This window comes from Pseudoliparis swirei, chromosome 8 (assembly GCF_029220125.1).
Source record: "Pseudoliparis swirei isolate HS2019 ecotype Mariana Trench chromosome 8, NWPU_hadal_v1, whole genome shotgun sequence".
In the NCBI taxonomy this organism is placed as follows: domain Eukaryota; kingdom Metazoa; phylum Chordata; class Actinopteri; order Perciformes; family Liparidae; genus Pseudoliparis; species Pseudoliparis swirei.
In genome coordinates, this window is record NC_079395.1 from 5,336,269 (window position 1) to 5,358,033 (window position 21,765).

Consider the following 21,765-nt stretch of genomic DNA (forward strand, 5'->3'; position numbering starts at 1 on the left):
AGCTCCTTTTAAAAATAATACTAATAATAATAATGCATTACATTTTTATAGCGCTTTTTGATGTACTCAAAGACGCTTAAATTGTTTTATGTATTTGATTTAGCTAATGTGAACATGTTGAGTGTATGAATAGATAATGTACAACTGCTTATCATGCCGGAGGATGGCCGCTGTCTGTGGTATATCATTATGTATTACTATTTAATACTTACTGCTCCATTAATTTTTTTAATAAAAGTGAGCTAAATTATCCTAATTAATTTATACTACCGCAATGTATCAATAGTCATTTAATGTGAAATCCTAATATGTTAACGAGGTATCTGCAGCTGTCTCATAAAGTGAAATGGAGAGTACAATATCTCCTTCTAGAATGTATTTAAGTGGAAATATATGATCGCGTAACACCTACTTTACCTAAAATAATACTGAGCGTAATCTCGTGAGGATGTAATCCCACGAGGGAACAGAGGGAACATATTCCCATGCGCCCGAGGCCACAGTTGCAGGTGCACCATGACAGGTGATTGACACGCAGGAGCTGGAGACGTCGTCACCTCCGTCGGAGTCTGTGGGTTTCAAAGGAAACGCCGGAGAGGTGACGCGCTGCCGTGAATACACGCTCTGAATTTGAAAGGGTTTTCTTTTTTTCGTATTGGCATGTTAGACTTTTTTTTATTTTTTTATACGTGTGCCCCTGTAATTAATCTGATTTTTCGTGTCGCGGTAATAATTACAGTGGCAGGATTCAGGTAGCTATGCATATTCATGTGGAAGCGTGGCCAGCTGTCAGCCTATCGTCTGGCTCCCTGTGCAGCTTTTGTTTATTCAGCTCGACGCTAATTAAATCACGGACGCAACGCTATTTCGGGTGAAATCTCCGCGGCTTGTTAAATATCCTCACGGCAGAAATAATAAGTGGGTGACGCGCTCCATTTCTCAAACGGGGGTCCACGCAATATTATTGTTACTCGTGAAATGAGAAGGAATGCATTCAGTTGTTGTTGTTGTTTTTTAATCGTTGTACTTTCCACTCTTCAGGCAGTCCTGTGGCGATACAAGTTCTCCCAATTAAAAGGATCATCGGATGACGGGAAAAGCAAGATCAAGTTTTTATTCCAAAATCCAGACTCCAAATCTATTGAAGCGAAGGTAAAGTCACTTCCAGGGAACATGAACGCTGCCCGTCGAGGACACAAAGCATCAGAGTTCTAACACATGTTTGACCTCCGTCTCTTTTAGGAGCTGGAGTTCTCCAACCTCTATGCCGTGCTTCATTGTATTCACGCTTTCTTCGCCGCCAAAGTCGCGTGCCTGGACCCGATTTTCGTGGAGAGCCAAGGCGCCGCGACCACCGCCGGCTTCCCGTCTCTTTGCAGCAAGTCATGTAACCCACAGACGCCGAAACTCAAATACGCCACCTGACAGGCCCCACCCCCTTTCGCCACTCTCGCGAAGCTGTGGACCGTGGCCTAAAGAGGTGGACGGGAGAACTGAACGGTTATCACATGACGTTATGAAAAAGAAAAAAAAGACCTCTTTTGAGAGTGACATACTCGATATCGTGGAAGAAGTTCCAGATGTTCCCTAAACACGAACCTCCGAGGACACTAAACACGAACCTCCGTGGACCCGAAACACGAACCTCCGAGGACCCTAAACACGAACCTCCGAGGACACTAAACACAAACCTCCGTGGACTCGAAACACGAACCTCCGTGGACCCGAAACACGAACCTCCGAGGACCCGAAACACGAACCTCCGTGGACCCGAAACACGAACCTCCGTGGACTCGAAACACGAACCTCCGTGGACACTAAACACGAACCTCCGTGGACCCGAAACACGAACCTCCGAAGACCCTAAACACGAACCTCTGCTCTGAGAAACTTCTCGAGGAGACCGGGAACACGGCGTGTGCGATTCCAATATGTTTTTGAACTTGTGCTCTTGATCCTCAAGTCATCCTTGTGATCCACACATCTAATAATCTGCTTTTTTTTTCTCATGGGATTTTATTGAAGATTTTTGGAGCTGTTTAGTTTCTCGTTGAAGCTCCCGTGAGGATGTGTGTGGACACCGATATGACGACGCTTTCTATATTTCATTTCTTTGCGTGTTCTTGAGGTGAAAAATATAACCGACGTTCATAGCTTGAATTGGCGGCATCCTTTAATGTGTCATAAGAGTGCAACTGCGAGTGTCATGGATGCGTTTACAAGGATGTTGGCCGACGCCTCTGGTTGGAGGAAAGGAATACGCTTTCCTATGTACGTATGCCGAGTAACCTCGTTTATTTTTTTCTCTGTAGCTGACGTAAATCCGGAAGCCGAGCTCAAAAGATGTAGTTTTTAATGTATGGATGAAGAAGGAAAAAAAAGACCACATGACTATAATCTGACAGTACAACTAAACACGAGGAGGAAACATCTTCTCTGATGTCTCCAGCATTTTCTCCCCCAAAAACCTGATTATGTAAATATACACTGACATTCAAATGAACTCAAAGAATGATGAATTATGGCGATTACTTGAGGGATTACCATGCAGGGGATTATGGCATTTGTTAATTTGATGTGCACCAGAGACAACCGGGTGGAAACCTCATGACCTCGTGCTCTCTCTCTCTCTCTCTCTCCGATCATCTTCTCACATTGACCAGAAGAATCAAATTTGTTGGAATAAATTTTTTTTGTGCAACTTCAGCTTGTAAATATGACACTTTCTTTTATGTTGATTATTAAAGAAAAGAAGAAAAAAAACCACACATATGTAGCGTTGTGGCCTCCAAAAGGTTTTGAGATCCCCCCCCCCCCTTTTGTAATGCACTCCTCTCGGTGTTGAAGTGCTTCTAAGCGCTGCCGAGGGACCGCGAACCTATCGCACTCCAAAAAGAGTTCAGGTCAATTAGCGCAATTAGTCACGCTCTTACCTCCCATCGACGCGGCGGACTCGGAGCAGAAGGGGCCCCTGGGTAAGTAAACTCCGGAGAGGATGGCACATTAAAAAAATGAGTTCAGTGAAGCTTTGCACTGCTGGGCCGGCGTGAGGGAGACGGATGGCGGCGCAGTCGATGCAAAGAAAGTCTGAGTGCGCTTTAAAAATGATCTTCGGTTGCATAACTTCACACGGCGCCGGGTCTAGAGAGGGTTCTTCTTTTCTTTTTTCTTTTTGCAGATGTTTTATTAACAAATATTCTATGTGATAAATTAATAAATGAGACCTTTTATAACATGGCTCCCTTGTGGTGAGGTTTTTATTGTCACGCATGTTTGTGGAAAGTGTATTTAAAGGGAGCTCCGCTTCCTGGACTTAATGTGTTCTTGTAAGTAGTTCAGCTGGAAATATACTCGACTACACTTCAAGAAATGTAGAGAATTACCCTCATTCACCGTCGATTGATAAAATAAACTCTTGAGAAGCGGAACAACTCCGACTGGTGGGAAGAAAGTGGAAGAAGTTTCCAACTATTCCTTTTAATGACGCGTAAGCACTTGATGAGGCTGAGTGGACTGGGTCTACTGGGATGAGGCTGAGTGGACTGGTTGTACTGGGACAGAGTGGCCGAGTGGACTGGGTCTACTGGGACAGAGAGGCCGAGTGGACTGGTTGTACTGGGACAGAGTGGCCGAGTGGACTGGTTGTACTGGGACAGAGTGGCCGAGTGGACTGGGTCTACTGGGACAGAGAGGCCGAGTGGACTGGGTCTACTGGGACAGAGAGGCCGAGTGGACTGGTTGTACTGGGACAGAGGCCGAGTGGACTGGGTCTACTGGGACAGAGAGGCCGAGTGGACTGGTTGTACTGGGACAGAGTGGCCGAGTGGACTGGGTCTACTGGGACAGAGAGGCCGAGTGGACTGGTTGTACTGGGACAGAGTGGCCGAGTGGACTGGGTCTACTGGGACAGAGAGGCTGAGTGGACTGGTTGTACTGGGACAGAGTGGCCGAGTGGACTGGTTGTACTGGGACAGAGTGGCCGAGTGGACTGGTTGTACTGGGACAGAGTGGCCGAGTGGACTGGTTGTACTGGGACAGAGTGGCCGAGTGGACTGGTTGTACTGGGACAGAGTGGCCGAGTGGACTGGTTGTACTGGGACAGAGTGGCCGAGTGGACTGGTTGTACTGGGACAGAGTGGCCGAGTGGACTGGTTGTACTGGGACAGAGTGGCCGAGTGGACTGGGTCTACTGGGACAGAGTGGCCGAGTGGACTGGGTCTACTGGGACAGAGAGGCCGAGTGGACTGGTTGTACTGGGACAGAGTGGCCGAGTGGACTGGTTGTACTGGGACAGAGGCCGAGTGGACTGGTTGTACTGGGACAGAGAGGCCGAGTGGACTGGTTGTACTGGGACAGAGGCCGAGTGGACTGGTTGTACTGGGACAGAGTGGCCGAGTGGACTGGTTGTACTGGGACAGAGAGGCCGAGTGGACTGGTTGTACTGGGACAGAGAGGACTGGTTGTACTGGGACAGAGAGGCCGAGTGGACTGGTTGTACTGGGACAGTTGTGTAGAGCTTCTGGGTGAACGATCGAGGCTCACAAAACATCCTGTCATGGTTTCTCTAAGTAGAACAGTCAGTATTGCTTTATTTTATAAATATAAATACAGCATCATCATATGCATTTTATTTGTTCTTTACCTTCTAAGATTTCTCCCTTTTTTTCAAATTGAACTTAGTTACATTTACTCATTTCTTCTTACAGGAGTAATTGTAAAATATCTTATTTAAAAATAGAAATCTTGTCCTCATGTCAAGTATTCTAGTCCTCTTTTCATTCCTCTATCGGGTAATCATTTATGCATTTCGCAAAATGTTCACACAAAGTATTAAAAGAAACACCCTGAAGATATTCTCAGGGTTATCTCAGACAATATTATTCAATAAAGGCTCAAAAACTGATTTCACACACCAGCTTCTGTTTCTATTGAGACATACATATATATTATATTTATATATGTATCTATTTATTTATATACATATTTATTTATATTGCACCAATATCACCTCTATTGTTTTTCTGCAGGCAAATGTGGGATATATATATATCATACAAACAGTATATTAATTTAATGTCAAGATGTGTTGTTATGCATACACTGTCATGTTTTTTTTAAGACAAGATCATGTTTAATGCATCAAGTAACAACAGAAGTAAATATTTTATTTGACATTGCAATGCCAGTGCGTGTCACTAAATCTATTAAATCTTCTTACTGGCGAATTTAATGACTTTCAGTCTGTCCAGCGAGGTCCAAGCATAGTTTTTATTTCTTGTGCTTTACGTCTTGTTTCCTGCAGTTTAAGGAAGTCGTGTAAAACATGAAGTGCATCACACTCACCCTCTAAGGCCGCGGCCTCGTTGTGCAGATAACGGCCTGTCTACGTGTCTGCAGCAGGAAATCTATAAATGTCAGAAACGTGTGTGTGAGGCGAGATGGAAACCTTTTTCTCTGTTTAGCAATTAAAAGTAGAGCAGAATAATAAAAAAAAACTTTTCAAAAGCTTTACAAGGATTCAGGTTCAACGACCGTGGAGAACAACAACGTCCATGTAAACAACAAAACGAGACATCGCAAAGAAGCGGTCGCAATGACGACAAGAGGCGTGACGTGATCGTGACCTTTTTATTATTTTTTGTTGTGCCAAAACATTTACGAAGAAACGAAAACAATTAGTTTTTTTTAAATGAACCTGACGACGTTTTGTGCTCGGACCAAATTAACTTCTTATAAAAAGGGACAGAATTGGTTATGGCGTGTTTAAAAAAAATTGTTGCAGTCATATCTCGTCCACATTCCCGGCGGTCCCATTTTACTTTGGTGCAAGGCGTGACCTGAGAGTCGAGGTCACGCCCCCTCCCCGCTTTCAAAAACTTGCTCTCTGATTCGAAGTATGTTTAAGAAAATTGGTATTTAAACCGTTGCGTGCCAAGTCAATGGTCATGAGGATCAAATGGGACGGTGGAGTTATCGGCCATGTTAAGATGAGAAATGAGAAATGATTCCATTATTGCTTAACCTGCAAAACTTTTTGTATAAAAAAAAAAAAAAAGCAGAAATGAATTACCCCTCCACACACTACTAATAGAATAATCACTCCCGTTTTCCAAACAAAATATTTGTCATGACACCAGAACAAAATGAATACCATAAGCACGAATACATCTTATTCAACAGACAGCAGTGGAGTTCAGTGTCAAGATCCAGTAAACAGCAAAGGGCGCTACGACTTACCAAATCAAACTGTGTGCAGATCCCTATGATAACAATACATATACATTATAATATCACTTTTATATTGAATAGAATTAATATCAACAGCATTCAACTCGGCTTTTGGAACACCAAAAGGATGCATTCAGTGAGATGAACAAAGTCTGTGACAGAAGAAGATGAAAAAGAAGAGTAGTGACATCGATCAGTGCGGTTCATCTTTTCTTCTTCTTCTTCTTTCCAACGTGGAATGTTTTTGTAGGAATATACCGTCGTTTTGGGTAAATTTACTGTGCCGTAAAACTCACAGAAGTCCTCGTGTGAGGTGGCGCACGTTGTCCTCCGATTGAACAGGATGTGACATCACGACAAGCGGCGTCCGCAAGACGAGCGACTTTTCTCTCGAAGGTGCTTCCACGCTCGAGGATACAAAAGGCTTAAAAAATCCTCGGCGATTCCGATTTGTATGGCTGTTGGACGAAATAAAAAAAATAAAAATTGGATTCATATTCGTTAAATCTGTTTTTTTTGTCTCCCCTTTCTTTTCCTTTATCAAATCATTTCCAGTCGTGATCACTTGGGAAATCACCTCCAGTGACCAATCATCAGACAGGAAGTGAACGCCCGACTCATTTACAGTAAATTCATGTATTCTTGACGACCATCTCGCCAAATGAAAGTGAACCACCACCGTAACTCAGTTTTATCTCCGATATGATTAATTAAACTCTGCAACGACGGGGGGGAAACCGTGGAAAGGGGCGGAGCCAGCGAGGAATCCTCATGTCAAGTAGGATGTCGGCTTTCATATGCAGAGTAGAAAAAGTTACATCACAAAGATGCCCTGAAGAAAAAAAATCATGAATCCATAAAGTCTCTCGCTGATCTCTCGTAACGGGAAGGTACAAAAACACGTCGACCGGAACGCAAAATCTGAAGGAGCGCCGACACAAGCGCCCCCAATTTATGATTATGCGGGAAATAAAAACAAAAAAAGGGGGCGGAGGATGCGGCCTTGTGAGACGTTCAGGGTCCTTTGCTTCTGTTTTCGGGTGATCCGTTAAGCCACCGGACCTCGACGGTGAGTTAATGCTTCTATAAAAAAAAAGTCTCCATCTGAGCGATGATCACACTGACAAATATAATAAGAACTATTTTCCTTTTTTCCAAATACAATTTATAAATCTGCACATTCCTGCAGAAATCCTGACATTGTGATGAAATCAGCATCTCAACGTGTGGTTCTGAAACTGTCCACGTAGTCTCAGTTTTTTACAGATGTTTAGATTTTTGGGGGGGGGGGATGGATATACAAATTCATACAGATGGTGACGATCGTCACGTTATCGCCCGCCGTCGATGCCGTCTCCATGACGATTCAATGGACACGATGCTACATTTGTACTGAAACGGGCGAAGAGGAGATGACGTAACCCGTCATTTCTCCCTGTAATACAGCAGGTAGGCCTTCAGGGACTCGGGCAGCGGCAGCGTCGTGATCTGCTCCCGCAACACGTTCACCTGCTTGAGGACCTCGATGTCGCCGATGTCTCTGTCCTCCGCCTCCTCCACCTCCACGTGCTCCTCCTTCTCGGAGAGCTGCTGCTCCTCCTCCTCGCTCTCCACCATCTGGGGGATCAGCTGATTGCCCACGAAGACGTAGGTGTTGATGCGTCGCCGGCGGCAACGCCTGCGCTTGCGCTTCTGGGGGAGCCGTTGCACGGCGCCCTTCGCCTGGCCGCCGTCATCGACGACGACGACGACGGCGCCGCCGGCGATGGCGGCGGTCAGGTTCCTCAGAGTGCGGCGGATGTAGACGCGAGAGAGATCCTGAAGGCCGCGGACGGCCAACTGGGCTGAGGACACAGCGGAGAGGACAGTCCTTCAACAACAACAACAACAACAACAGGCCACACAACTGCACCGGTCTTTCAACGAGGCCAGTGTAGACAACAGAGAGAGAGTGAAAGACAGAGGGTCAGAGAGAGAGAGAAAGACAGAGAGATAGAGAGAGACAGGGAAAGATAGAGAGAGAAAGAGAGAGAGAGTCAGAGAGAGAGACAAGGTGAGAGAGACAGAGAGAGAGAGATAGTCAGAGAGAAAGACAGAGAGAGAGTCAGAGAGAGAGAGACAGAGAGAGAGAGAGAGTCAGAGAGAGAGACAGTCAGAGAGAAAGACAGAGAGAGAGTCAGAGAGAGAGACAGAGAGAGAGAGTCAGAGAGAGAGACAGAGAAAGAGAGTCAGAGAGAAAGAGAGAGAGTCAGAGAGAGAGAGACAGAAAGAGAGTCAGAGAGAAAGACAGAGAGAGACAGAGAGAGAGAGACAGAGAGAAAGAGAGAGACAGACAGAGATTGAGATTATTATTAATAATGTGTTATTGTATCATTATCCATATGAATTGTATATATTTTGTGTCTTGATGCTTTGGCAATATTGTTGTCGCAACATTCATGCCAATAAAGCCTATTGAGAGAGAGAGAGAGAGAGAGAGCTACTGGAGGGCAGAATAAGTATTGCTGTCGGACTCGTCTCGCCACGTCTCTTTGAATGCACCGCCTGACTTTGAAATATTGCTTTCTACACTTCAAGACCAGTTCAGCATCATAAAAATAAAAAACACTTTTTTGTCTCCTGTGGCGCTGGAGGACTCACGCAGCTGGACGGCGTCGGGATTCTCTCCGTCGGCCACGCTCGGCTGGGCCAGCGGGGCGAAGGACACGGCCAAGATGTTCTTGCTGTCCCATGTGCACTGGCCGGTCCTGGTGATCTGGGTCAGCTTCAGAACAAGAGGCAAAACCAGAAAAATCAACACTTTGTAAAATATGAAATATTGGGGCACACACACACACAAACAAACACAAAAAGCAGTTTTTCTTAAAAATCACTTTTCGCTGACTGTGCGTGTTTTTGATCCTCCCGGGGACGACGTCATCTCTGCGGACGCAGCGTTTGCGAATTAAAAACATTCACACATCGAAAAAGATCGTACATCCAAACTGCACGTGTTCATCACTAAAGGGAACTTTTTCCATTTTTTATTATTTGCACACATGCTAATTTAAGAAATAGGTGCGTGAAAAATTAACAGACGCTTGTTCTGTGAGAACAAATTAACAATAAAAGGCGTAAAGAACGAAAGAATGTGAGCCTCAACACGATAGTGAAGTTGTTCTTCATAAGGCGATGATCTCAATACTAAAATTCTGAGATATGTGTCTTTAATTTGTCGGAAAAACAATTGATATAAAAAGTATTACACAAAATAATTTGGACTACTGCCTTTATTTAGTAATGTTTGAAATCTTTAAAAAGATTCTAAATGAGTGAATAGATGCGTTACAACCATGTCATAATATGCAACACAAATATAAATATGAATATATATAATATATATATATTATAGAAATAAATTAAATAAATAATATATATTTATATTAATATTATATATATATAATATAAATAAATATATAATATGCAACACGGCCCACAGTTGGGGGGAAAAAACAACAGATTTATTAAAAAGGAGCAGCTATTATGGTATAAAACAGTATTTTAAAAAACGCTGCTAATTTTTTTATAAAATCAATTAATCTACTAATTTACGTTCTCAATTAAATTGATGCATTCTTTGACGCACAATTTTAGCTTGAAAAATAAACGAAACGAAAGTATACATTGTGCTTCGTCGTCACGCCGCCCGTCGACATGTCTGCTGCTCCGAGAAGTTACGAGCCCTCGGTAGTTCATAACAAGTCATTATTAGAGTCCCCGGTCTCGACACTTATCAACACTATTAAACCCCGTGAGGCTCTGGACTCGTCACGCATGGCGATGAAGACGAGCGTGTATCTTACTGGGAGGTCTCATGGTTTCAGAGGCGCACGCGACGGGTCTGTTCATACCAGCAGACCCTGAAGGCAACAGTCCGGTTCATTCATTCACAGCAAATTGTTTTCACGCGCTTCGTTCCACACAATGGGCTCGCTGTCAGACCGCAGCGCTCTGAGGTCACGAGTCGTGTTCCTCCAATCAAAACACCAGAACTAAGTCAGCAACATTAAAGGGACAGGCCGCCCCATTTTATCTAAAGAGACAATTATCAAGCAAGATTAGTTGTTTCTCGTTTGGAGATATCGGCTGTATAGAATTGAGAAATGATGATCCTAACTTATTGATCCTAACTTACAAACACTAACTTATTGATACTAACTTATTGATCCTAACTTATTGATACTAACTTATTGACACTAACTTATTGATACTAACATATTGATACAAACTTATTGACACTAACTTATTGATACTAACTTATTGATCCTAACTTATTGACACTAACTTATTGATCCTAACTTATTGACACTAACTTATTGATACTAACTTATTGATCCTAACTTATTGATACTAACTTATTGATCCTAACTTATTGACCCTAACTTATTGACATTAACTTATTGATACTAGCTTATTGACACCAACGTATTAACACTAACTTATTGATCCTAACTTATTGACACCAACGTATTAACACTAACTTATTGATACTAACTTATTGACACTAGCTTATTGACACTAACTTATTAACTTATGATATGATGATGATGATATGGGTTTTATTGTCATTGCATAGAGTACAGGTACAGAAGCAACGAAATTGAAAAGAAAGGGGATGGAAGATTACAGCATAACATGAGGGAAGAGAGGCGAGAAAAAAACAACCCCCCGACTATGCCCCTAGGGGTACAGTGTGGGAGCAGGAAAAAAACACCTTAGCACATAAGCACATACATCTTAAACATAAATTGCAACGAGTAGGAAGGGGGGAGGGGAGGTAAGCCAAAGACTGGGTGATCTAAGCCCAGCCATTGGGGGCAGGAGGTGACCAGCACCGACAAGCAGCCAGCCCGGTCCTTCAGCCATTACAGCGCCGATCACAGGCCCCGTCCTGTCACACTGGGGGGACGAAGCAGACGAAGGCGTGGGATGGGGGAGGGGGGTAGTGAATGCATTTCAGTGTATGTTAAGTTCGTGTGAGCGTGGCCTGTTATGTCGCCTCCCCCAGGCCACAACAGACAAAGTTCTCAGTCCGCAAGATGGTCGTTGCCATGGAGATAGCCTTGAAGGGTCCTGGGGAGAAAACAACCACAGGTGTCTGTGGATAGGGGGAAGGGAATGAGAGAGATTCTCGTTTCAGTGATCTTCGGGGGAGTTGTTGTTCCAGTAACGGCCTTGGCCAAGGCCCGTCCTGGTAAGGGAGCCAAAGCAGATAAGATTGGGATTGTTTGGTCTTCCAGTAGCTGCATTTCAATTTTGCGCAACCACTATTCCTCCATCTTCCTCCCGTTTGCCAATAGGATTTCAAATCGATCCACTTTCATTTGCAGAGCCGTCAGCTTCTCCACGATGTTATCATTCTGGCGGTTTAATGCCACAGTCTGAGTGCCAACAACTCTACCCAACGCTCAATCATGTCGGGCAGCCTTAGGGGCTTTTACAGCTGTCACCGTTTCCTTAATTTTCCGATAAGCCAGGGCAGCGCCAAATCCAAACAGCAGAAATCCTGTAATCATAGTTCCGAATAGGTAGATGTCTTCACGTCCTCCACGGAGAGTGGTGCTAGGCACAAGACCCGCCACGCCCACGCTGCGTCCATCGTGTATCCAGCAACATTCGTCCCAGCAGGACAGGCAGGTTCCCCCGAACCCGAGCTTCTCGTCGAGAAGATGGTGTCAATTGCGTTTAAGGACCAGTTGATTACGTCCATGGTTTTTAGTTCGAAGAGCGATGCGTAGAGAGTCTCTCCAGTATAGAGACAGACAAGACATGACGAGAGAAGCCAAGCAGGGAAGGGAAGGTCATTGACACTAACTTATTGATACTAGCTTATTGACACTAACTTACAGAACAATTGACTTGTGTATCGGAGTTTTATTTAATTTTTTGTTTTATTAGGATTGGTCATTTTCATACATATTTATATGGACACCTATATTTTCCCATTCCTTCCGTCTACTCTTCAGCTTATTCATACCGTTTTATTGCCCTTGATTTGAACCATTGTGTCCATTTGTGTATGCATGCAGAGCGATGCAAATGAGTGTTTCCACACAGTTGGCCAACAAAGGTAATTCAGATTGTGAAAGATTAAGAGTCCTAAGCGACCCCGGGCTAAGTGTAGTTCCTGAGCGTATGCATCGGGATACGCTTTTGAGAGCGCCGACCGTCATAAACAATTACGTGGAGTATGTTTGCGATGACCTCTAGATAATGCGATCCATTATATTTGACTATAACGCACAAGCTGAGTGGGGGAAAACAAAACAATGGCTTGTAGCTCCCATTAGTACCCCGCCACGTCGTTGAAGACAATACATCATGCGGCGCGACAGCGTTTTCACAAGGCTCGGTTCGTCTCATGATTCAGAACTGTCAACTCTAGAGAGTGGTTTTTTTGGGGGGGAGATGGAAGAGTGGCAGCTCGGGTGAAAAAAAAGAGATGTTTTGAAAATGATTTGCAGATGTCGTGCTCCCCCCCCCCCCCCACATCGTGATTCATTAGGCTGTTTTTCATTCTTCTTCGAGCCGTCTACCACGGCCTCGGTACGCTCAAGCATTAAATAACAATATTAAATCTCGGGTCACATCTAATCTTATCGTGATCTTTACCCTCCTTACAAAAAAAAAAAAAAAGTCCAACCATATCCTCCACCAACTTATCAAAAATATTTTTGAACGCCCCACACTCAAACATCCACTTTCTTTTCTTCTTTTGAATAAAACATGTATTTATACTGCCCTCCGTGTGCTCCTGCCACGGCTGCTCACATCCAGGGGCAGTTATGGCTCAATAATTCATGTGAAAGTTGCAAAAGCCCGTCTCGGAGGTCAAAGCCATTCTACCCGTTTCCCCTGGTGTGTTAGCCTGCTTTTGAATCGCGATAAGTACATGTTGCCTCGGAGTCGTTCGGGAGGCTTGCGGCGCTTACCTGATCTTCTATAGGCATCACCAGAATGCCTCCAATTTTGAGCAGTACTTTCATGTAATTTTCGTGGTCTTTCTGCACTCCGGCGCCGCAGTAGATGCGATCGTACTGGTGGCTGTCTGGAGAGATTTCGAGGCAATTCCCCACCACGAAGACGGGTTCACAGAACTCAAACCTGTGGAAGAGATGATGACATTGTGAATAAAATGCATAAAACAACAGAGGGAAAAAAAAACCGTTTACAGAATCATGCAGATTCCATGAATAGAGGAAGAGAGATTTAAGTGTATTTCATTTTCAAACTAGCGCCTGTGGTTTCAACGCACACTGCGTTTGTGAAAAGGGATGAGATAATAATCTAATCTAAAGCGGGTCTAATATGTGTTTGTTTTTAGAAGGAATAAACAAACTAAATATGTAAACATACCAGTGAGCTTTAGAAGTGCTGGGAAACAGCCAACTGCTTCCTCTTGTTTCCACACTTTATGCTAAGCTAGGCTAACCAGCTGCTGGCAGCATATAAGAATATAATAATATAAATCGTATAAATAGTAATAATAATTGTATAAATATTTAGTAGTTATTTTTATTGTGTTTTATTTTATTATTTTATTAATGCTCTAATGTGCACCCGCTGCTGTGATCCTGAAATGTCCCCACTGTGAGACTAATAAAGGAATATCTAATCTAATCTTTGTTCGTGGATTGCCGTCTTATAGTTTTATGGTACGCCTTTTTTTGTTGCAAACTTGATTTTTCCCCGACGCCATCAATGACCCGAAGGGGCGGAGCTAAATACAACGAAACACTGAACACGAGATTCTAAGGCAACCAAAATGTTCAAATGTACTTCCACGAACTAAAAGAGTCAAGAGACAAAAACACGGAGAACATCCAGACACAGTGGCAGCAACCTGTCAATCACAAGGTGGCCACGCCCCTAAAGTACACCCCCGTTGTATCCAACATGAACACCACGCTGTGTTGAAGCAGACTTGAAACCAAAGATAAGACCATAAACTCATGTCTACAATGTTTACTGAGGTTATGTATAAAAAGTGAGAAGTGATGTTCTCATAGACTTTTATACAATCAGACATATTTTTGCAACCAGGGGAGAGTCGCCTCCTGATGGCCATTAACGAGAATGCACGTTTAAGTCACTTCCACATTGGATTCACTAAAATGTTTTATCTTCTCTTCTAATTGGCGGATTTTCCCCAAATGAAATTTCGATTTTTTAAGAAGCAAGAACTTACTTATCAAAGCTGTCACTGTTCTTTATGAAATCATCCAGCTTCTCTCGGGCATATTCCACCACGTCCTTATGGAGCTCAACCCCATGGTTCACACCAAACGGCCCTTGGAGGAAAAAGAAGACGGCAAGGAACACGATGTTCTTTAAAAAACAAACGGAAACACAAAATCACTCATCGTGACTTCATGTCGCACTGAAACCGTGAACTTCTCATAATTAATGACGGACACATTACTTGAATCTGCATTAATCAGATTGTCTTTGTCTGAAGTGATAATAAAATGATTTTTTTAAATTTTAAACGAGCAATTAGTAAATGTTCCCTTGGCCTTGGATCTTTAAAATAAAAATAAGTTCTTTTTTTAGAATAACTAAAAATGAAAATTGCAGTGCTGCTATCACTGATTGTCAGGCACACGGTGTACTTTTGCAGTACATTTGTTTGACCTAGATTTGATGTTTGAGCACAAATGAAAAAGCATAAAAAGCACAGCTGGGCCCACGTTGCTTACCTACGATAAGGCCGACCATTGTGCTCAGGTAGCCGGTCCCACTGCCCAGGTTGAGGAAGGAAAGCCCGGGCTGCAGCTTGAGGGCCTCCATCACCTCCGAGTATATGCACGGGGCCGACAGGTGGATGTTGCCGTGCTTCCACGCCAGGTCTTTGTAGGCACTGTCCCGGTAGCCGTCCAGGTAGTAGTCGCCGCGGTCGATGGCCCGAAAGGCCTGCTCCACTTTCTCCGTGCGAATATACTGGGCCTCCTTCAGGTTATCGATGAGGTCGTCGTTGTCCTCCCCGGCGCTCACGGCTCCGCCCATGGTGGCGGGGAAAGAGATGAGAAACACAAGGAGCCCGAACTCGTACCCCTCCTCAGAGTGGCATGGGGGGGGGGGGGGGGGGGAGCGTCTGACCTGAACGCCGACCGCTGGGAACTCCTGGAGCGTCGGCTCAGACCGCGGTCATCGTCCAGGCGGCAAGTGACCTGAGAAAATATTACACAAACACGTTATGGCAACGCGCCCGCGAGGGAATACGAGATCATACAAGACGTGTTCGTCTTCTCCCACGAGCGTGTTCTTCTTTCGGATGAAAAAAAAAATCAGCCACAGAAAGAGAGTAACGACGGAATTATTATACATCAGTGGTTTTCCAAATTAATTCACTTTAAAAAGACGCTTTGAAATATTAGAAGCTGTGTCTGTTTGAATATTAACTACAAAGAACACATCCACCAAAAGTTGATGTTGGAAAAACAATCCAGCAGCACAACATTAAGGCATTTTAATTGGATTATATGATTTGTGGCTTTACATGGGGAGCCTTCAGATTACTATTATGCACATCATTACCTCCAGAGATTAACCTCCGAAACACACACTTCCCTTTCACGACTTGTTCTCTCTTTCGATGTGTAAAGGCCTCTTCATAACAGACATGTTGCTGCCTTTATGGAACATTAATATCATTTGTTACACTCGGGATTTTCCTACAAATACATTACACAACGCCTGTCATGCTATATCCTGCAAGTGCAGTGTGATGTGCCGTATACTGGAGAGCACGGGTGTGAAACACAAGGCCCGCGGACCAAATCCGGCCCGCCGCATCATTTTATTTGGCCCCTGACGGCTTGAAAGACACGTGATTCCCTTTTCTTAAAGAAATTGAAGAAACATTTCCCGTGCTTTTATTTTGAAGGTTTCAAATAAAATGGATTTATGTTGTAATATTAGAGACATTTTATTATGTACAATATATCTACACTCAAATAAACAATAATCAGATGCAAAGAGAGTTATTTAACAATATGTCCGAGGAGTTTATAAAGTGTTTCCGGCCCTTTAAGAGGGCGGCCATGATGCGAATGTGGTCCACTGCTGTAGAGAATGTTTTTGTATTTTTTACCTGAAGCCATTAGTTTAAAAGAGTTCCCCGCTTCACTGAAAACTGATTTACTTCCATCGCGAGAGTCCTGAGCCAAGTACAACATCGTAGAAATAAAAAAAGGGAGGAAACTACCACCACAAGCTGCCTTTTTAAACATTTTAAAGACGCTTTGATGACTTAAGAGTGAAAGGGTGGAGCTAGAGATGCAGCCGAGAGAAGACGAGCCTTGAAATCCCTCCCTGCCTCCTCAGCATCTCCACGTCTGACTCAGCTGTGAGGAGGACACTCGGAGGTGACTTTGTCGTGGGAGGCCTACGGTCATTTTCCATCGTCTCTTTCTCGTAGTCAAGAACAATCATTGATTCGCTCGTCACCAATCACACAGCAATATGTGTATCTACCCCCCCCCCCCCCCCTGTAATGCATAGTCCTTGTGAGAAGCCTGCATTTGATGAGGAAAATGGGTCTGGGGAGGTATCCTACCAGCCAAATGCTTTTTGAGCCCTGCTGCGCAGTCCTACTGATGATGATGATGGTGATGATGATGGTGATGATGATCTAGAGTCTTGAAACAGGAGTCGTCACCCACTCCTTTCAAGACGAATCAAAAAGCAGCAGCAGCTGCCGCGCGATAACATTTGTTGCTATAGTGAAGCTCGTCCTGTCCAGAATAGAAAAAGGAAAGGAGAGCAGTGCTCACACTCTCTCTCTCACACACACCTGGGTGTCCCAGGTTGAACCCTGGTGTGTATGGAAAAGTGTGCCGACGCCATGCCAGGTCACGACTAAACCCTACGCAGGAAACGTGTCACGGATCCTCCGGCAACGTGAGATCTACGTAATGAAACACCGAGGTCACACACACACACACACACACACACACACACACACACACACACACACACACACACACACACACACACACACACACACACACACACACACACACACACACACACACACACACACACACACACACACACACACACACACACACACACACACACACACACACACACACACACACACACACACACACACACACACACACACACACACACACTTTTGTATGATCGATTTCCAAATTATTACAAGGAGAAACTGGATCAAAAGAATTGAGACGGTGCATTTCAATGAGGTATACGTATCTCTATGGAAAACACAAATTCACAGACAATTTTTCGGTGCAATGTCAAACGTATTATTAATACAGCCTGTGAACAAATGTGCTTTACAAATGCAAATGTCAAAGAAGTGCTTATTTGTTTGCTCACAGAAAGGGGACCCGGATTGAATACGCGATTGAAGTCGGAGTATTCCTCTGTGCAAAGGAGCGTGTTGCGTTCCTCTCCGAGAGGCACAACACCTGCACTGTATTGTGATTCACAACAACACTCCTGTAATACACATTTGCTTTTGTGAAAGCTAATATGTATTACAGCTCGTGTGAAGACACACAGAGTATACTCCTCCAGCAGGTCAGATACTTTCATTTCGTAAAAAAAAACCTATAAAATCATGACATTTTTTTCTTCTTGGCACTGAAATGTCCATTTTTACATAATATACCTCATAATCTAAATATGGTGATGCATCGAGAATATGCGAGGGGTCCTCAGGGGTAAATCGTTTTAATGTTAACGACCTGCTGACCCCTCTTTTTAGGGTGAGCCCGCCCGGGGGAAACGTTTGACACGTAATGTCCGATTACATATTCTAGAAGGGCAGACGGTCACAAGATTTTCTTTTAATATCTTTTTAATTTTATTTCATTTTTACTCCCCCATGACAATCGGCCATTGATCTGAGAGACAGGAAGTTCTTTTTAATGCGCCACATAAAGACGGACATTTTAGCAGCCATTACAGCAGTACGTCTTCCTCCCCTGTCAGGCTGTTCGTCATCTTTTATGAAGACTTTCATTTCCACGACTGCACAATATGTCCCAAAGTCATATCTCCACAATGATCCCCCCCCCCCCCCCCTTTCCTTTGGTGCCATCCTCAGACTGTGATATAAGAAACTGTCATGAAAACCTAAAAATAACACAAGAAGATGCGGTGCTCTCCAGCCCCGGGCTCGCGGTGGAGATGTCACGGTGCGATCGGTCCGACTGCGAGGCGCATTCGCCTCCGTCTTTATCGATGCAACTTCTGACCGCTGCGCTCGGAGTTAATTAGCCACAAACAGCCTCGGGACGTGGCGGCGGAGGCGTCTGTTGTGCCCGGGGGAGCGTGCCGGCTGCATGCAGGCGGGTGTGAAACATTATTAACCGGAACTCCAGCCGTTTCACTTTCATTCCCCCTCTGGATCCTCTGGATTTATACTCATATTGACTTTGCATATATTCACAGAGAGAGGTCATATAGCTCTGAGATGAACGTCATGAACACGTCAAGCAGACGTGTCTTTCCCTCAATTTGTGGCCCCTACGTCAACCTGTAACAAGATCTCATCTGCAAGATGTACAGCGAGTAAATAAGAATAAAAAAACGAGTGGAAACTGGGACTAAAGTTACAGACATGATGTAGAATACATCCAGTTAATGAAGATGCATGTGTTTTTCTTGCAGTAAAAATAACGTAGTTTAAAAAAAATACAAAATATAAACCTAACTTTAGTGAATATATATATATAAATATAATTTTTAAGGCTTTTGATGTATACTTCAGAGGTGGCAGTGTGAGTGTAAGTCCCTAGACGAGTGCCATCTAGTGTTGAGACAATACAATCAGTAGGTGATGAAAGTCAACGTGTAAAAGTCATACATTTCGTCTTTTAGGAGGGTTGAATAAATTATAAGTTAACAAGAGACACTTGCAATACATTTTAAGTGGTCTGTCAGGAATCCATTGGCACATTTTAAAGATGGTGCGATTTGACAGTTAATTTAATACCTTTAGGTTTTGTACAGTTGAAAGAACAATATGTAAACACCTTTTTGGAATTTAGTACATTTTAATTGGCCTTGATAGATCTTTTTCATACAGTTTAAAGACCAAGCAAGATAAATAATAGGATTATGAATCAATACCAATCATAATCAGTATGGTGCTGTTTATGTACTGTGGTAATGGTGCATTATTTATAATATCGATGAACAAACGTTTCAATCAGAAACAACTCTGTGTATTTAAATCAGGGACGTTGTTCACATCACACAGATGTATTTATATCTACAGATGTTCAGACATTCCCACGATTGACACCTGATGCGACCAATCGGCGCTCTCCTCCAGGTCACGTGCTGCAGTTGCCACACAGACGGCGGCCTGTCAGCCAATCAGCTGCCGGGATACTTTCTTCGCACTGCGTGTGACGATGGAGCAAAAACACAACAACAACACAGTTTTTCCCTCTCACGAAAGAAAATGCTTTAAAAAAAACATTATTAAACGCGTCTGTTTAAAATAATAAATCCTACATAAAACCCCACGCACGTGGGAGAGAAACCAGAAGCAATGCGCTGCACGAGCTGACAGACCCGACACACGGGGTTTTGTTGTGCTTTTGTTCACGCTTGTCGACCATCAACGCAGTTTGCTCTCTGCAGAGCGATTAGCCTCACATCTTTAAGGAGCGACTAGACAAACCAGTTTCTTATTAGAACTTAATTAATAATATATATTTTTTTAAAGAGGCACAATGTCCCCGCGTGTTTTTAGTAACTGCCGTGGGAGGAAACAAATAAATAAATAAAATCCCCACCAAAACAAACAATTCCTCGGAGCTTCCTCCGCTCTAACGGTTGTCGAGAGAAAAAGTCTCAAAATTAAAAACGATACAAACAAACAAACAGCCGACCAATCCGCTCGTGTCCCCCCGCCGCGCGCGAGACCAACGGGCTTATTAAGTAAAAGAGTGCCAGGCGTCGTCGTGTCCCTCGGACCCGGGCTAACGTTAGCCGTCGCGGGCCCGAGTGCGCCATCAACTAAACAAAGCAGGTTAGGTAAGCTCGCCTCTTTATCCTGCCAGCTAGCAAACACACACACGCACACACTCAAACACGCACACACACGCGCGCGCACGCCAACAACACGACAGTTTTATGAAGCTAACGGCCGTTGGTCCCGCTTCCAGCCGGACCAACGGCCGTTAGCTTAACGCATTACCGGGGTGAGGGGTACTCACGGTGTGTCGCGTTAACTCGCTCCTCTCGGAACTCGGTGCTCCGTGCAACGCGACGGATAGTCGCCTCGCAGACCTTCACGCGGCCTCCCCTTTCCCCCGTTTCTGAGAGGCCAAACTGCTGTAACTAGTTTAGTTTAGTTAGCTGGTCCGTGCGAGAAGAAGAGAGGGGCTGAAGTAAGTTGGTGCGCGCGAGCCGTTGTGTCGAAGTGGGAGCAGAGAGACACAGCTGAGAAGATGTAAACACAGGTCACGTGGTTTAAATGTTGTCGATAGAGGGAGGCACTGTTGCTCATGTTTGTCTGGCTGTCTTTGTATCACTATGATCTATATACCGGTCTTTATGTATATTAGTTGTGTCTATCTCTCTCTCTCTTTCTCTCTCTCTCTCTCTCTCTCTATTTATATGTCTGTCGGGCTATTACTTTTGTCTATCCATCTATATATATGTATTTATATATGTATATATATATATATATGTGTGTGTTTATATGTCTGTCCGTCTATTACTTTTGTCTATCTATCTATATACATGTATATATATTTAGACATATGAACATATCAAGATATTTATATTGATATGTTCATATCAGGGTTCTAGAGTAAAGTGTGGCCAATTATTAATTAGAATAAATTGATTTGTTATTAGTATTATTATTATTGTCTACTGCACAACAAAGGAAATTACATCCATTACAGAGAAGAACTCATGGGAAGTTTATTTAAAAAATGTTCTCCTTTCAGGTATTTTAAGTTATCTCTATTGGACTGATTTAAATTATATGTTATATATTATATATATATGTATGTGTATATATATATATACAGGACTGTCTCAGAAAATTAGAATATTGTGATGAAGTTCTTTATTTTCTGTAATGCAATTAAAAAAACAAAAATGTCATGCATTCTGGATTCATTACAAATCAACTGAAATATTGCAAGCCTTTTATTCTGATTTATTGCTGATTATGGCTTACAGCTTAAGAAAACTCAAATATCCTATCTCTAAATATTAGAATATCATGAAAAAGTATACTAGTAGGGTATTAAACAAATCACTTGAATTGTCTAATTAACTCAAACACCTGCAAGGGTTTCCTGAGCCTTGACAAACACTCAGCTGTTATAAATCTTTTTTACTTGGTCTGAGGAAATATTAAAATTTTATGAGATAGGATTTTAGAGTTTTCTTAAGCTGTAAGCCATAATCAGCAATATTAAAAGAATAAAAGGCTTGCAATATTTCAGTTGATTTGTAATGAATCCAGAATGCATGACATTTTTGTTTTTT

General features: G+C 43.3%; 2 protein-coding genes across 3 annotated transcripts in view; one reads left to right on the top strand and one right to left on the bottom strand.

Annotated features, from left to right (window-relative positions):
• The window catches only part of sntg1 (syntrophin, gamma 1), a 37,143-nt gene extending 33,630 nt beyond the window's left edge, over positions 1-3,513 (top strand). Inside the window, exons 18-19 of one of the 2 annotated variants that reach the window (XM_056421696.1) lie at positions 1,042-1,152; positions 1,243-3,513. In XM_056421696.1, the coding sequence (XP_056277671.1) occupies positions 1,042-1,152; positions 1,243-1,425 (294 nt within the window). In that variant the 3' untranslated portion in view covers positions 1,426-3,513. Of the gene's footprint in view, positions 1-1,041; positions 1,153-1,242 lie in introns of those variants that run through there. The other variant, XR_008832634.1, reaches the window with a different exon arrangement.
• Positions 3,514-5,614: 2,101 nt separating this feature from the next.
• pcmtd1 (protein-L-isoaspartate (D-aspartate) O-methyltransferase domain containing 1) lies at positions 5,615-20,721 on the bottom strand. Its single transcript, XM_056420961.1, has 6 exons — positions 20,475-20,721; positions 14,967-15,437; positions 14,456-14,558; positions 13,200-13,371; positions 8,869-8,992; positions 5,615-8,072 (listed from the first exon to the last, which is right to left on the bottom strand). Exons 2-6 carry the CDS (start codon positions 15,271-15,273, stop codon positions 7,654-7,656), a joined length of 1,125 nt encoding a protein of 374 aa, XP_056276936.1. The 5' UTR covers positions 15,274-15,437; positions 20,475-20,721; the 3' UTR covers positions 5,615-7,653.
• Positions 20,722-21,765: the final 1,044 nt, after the last annotated feature.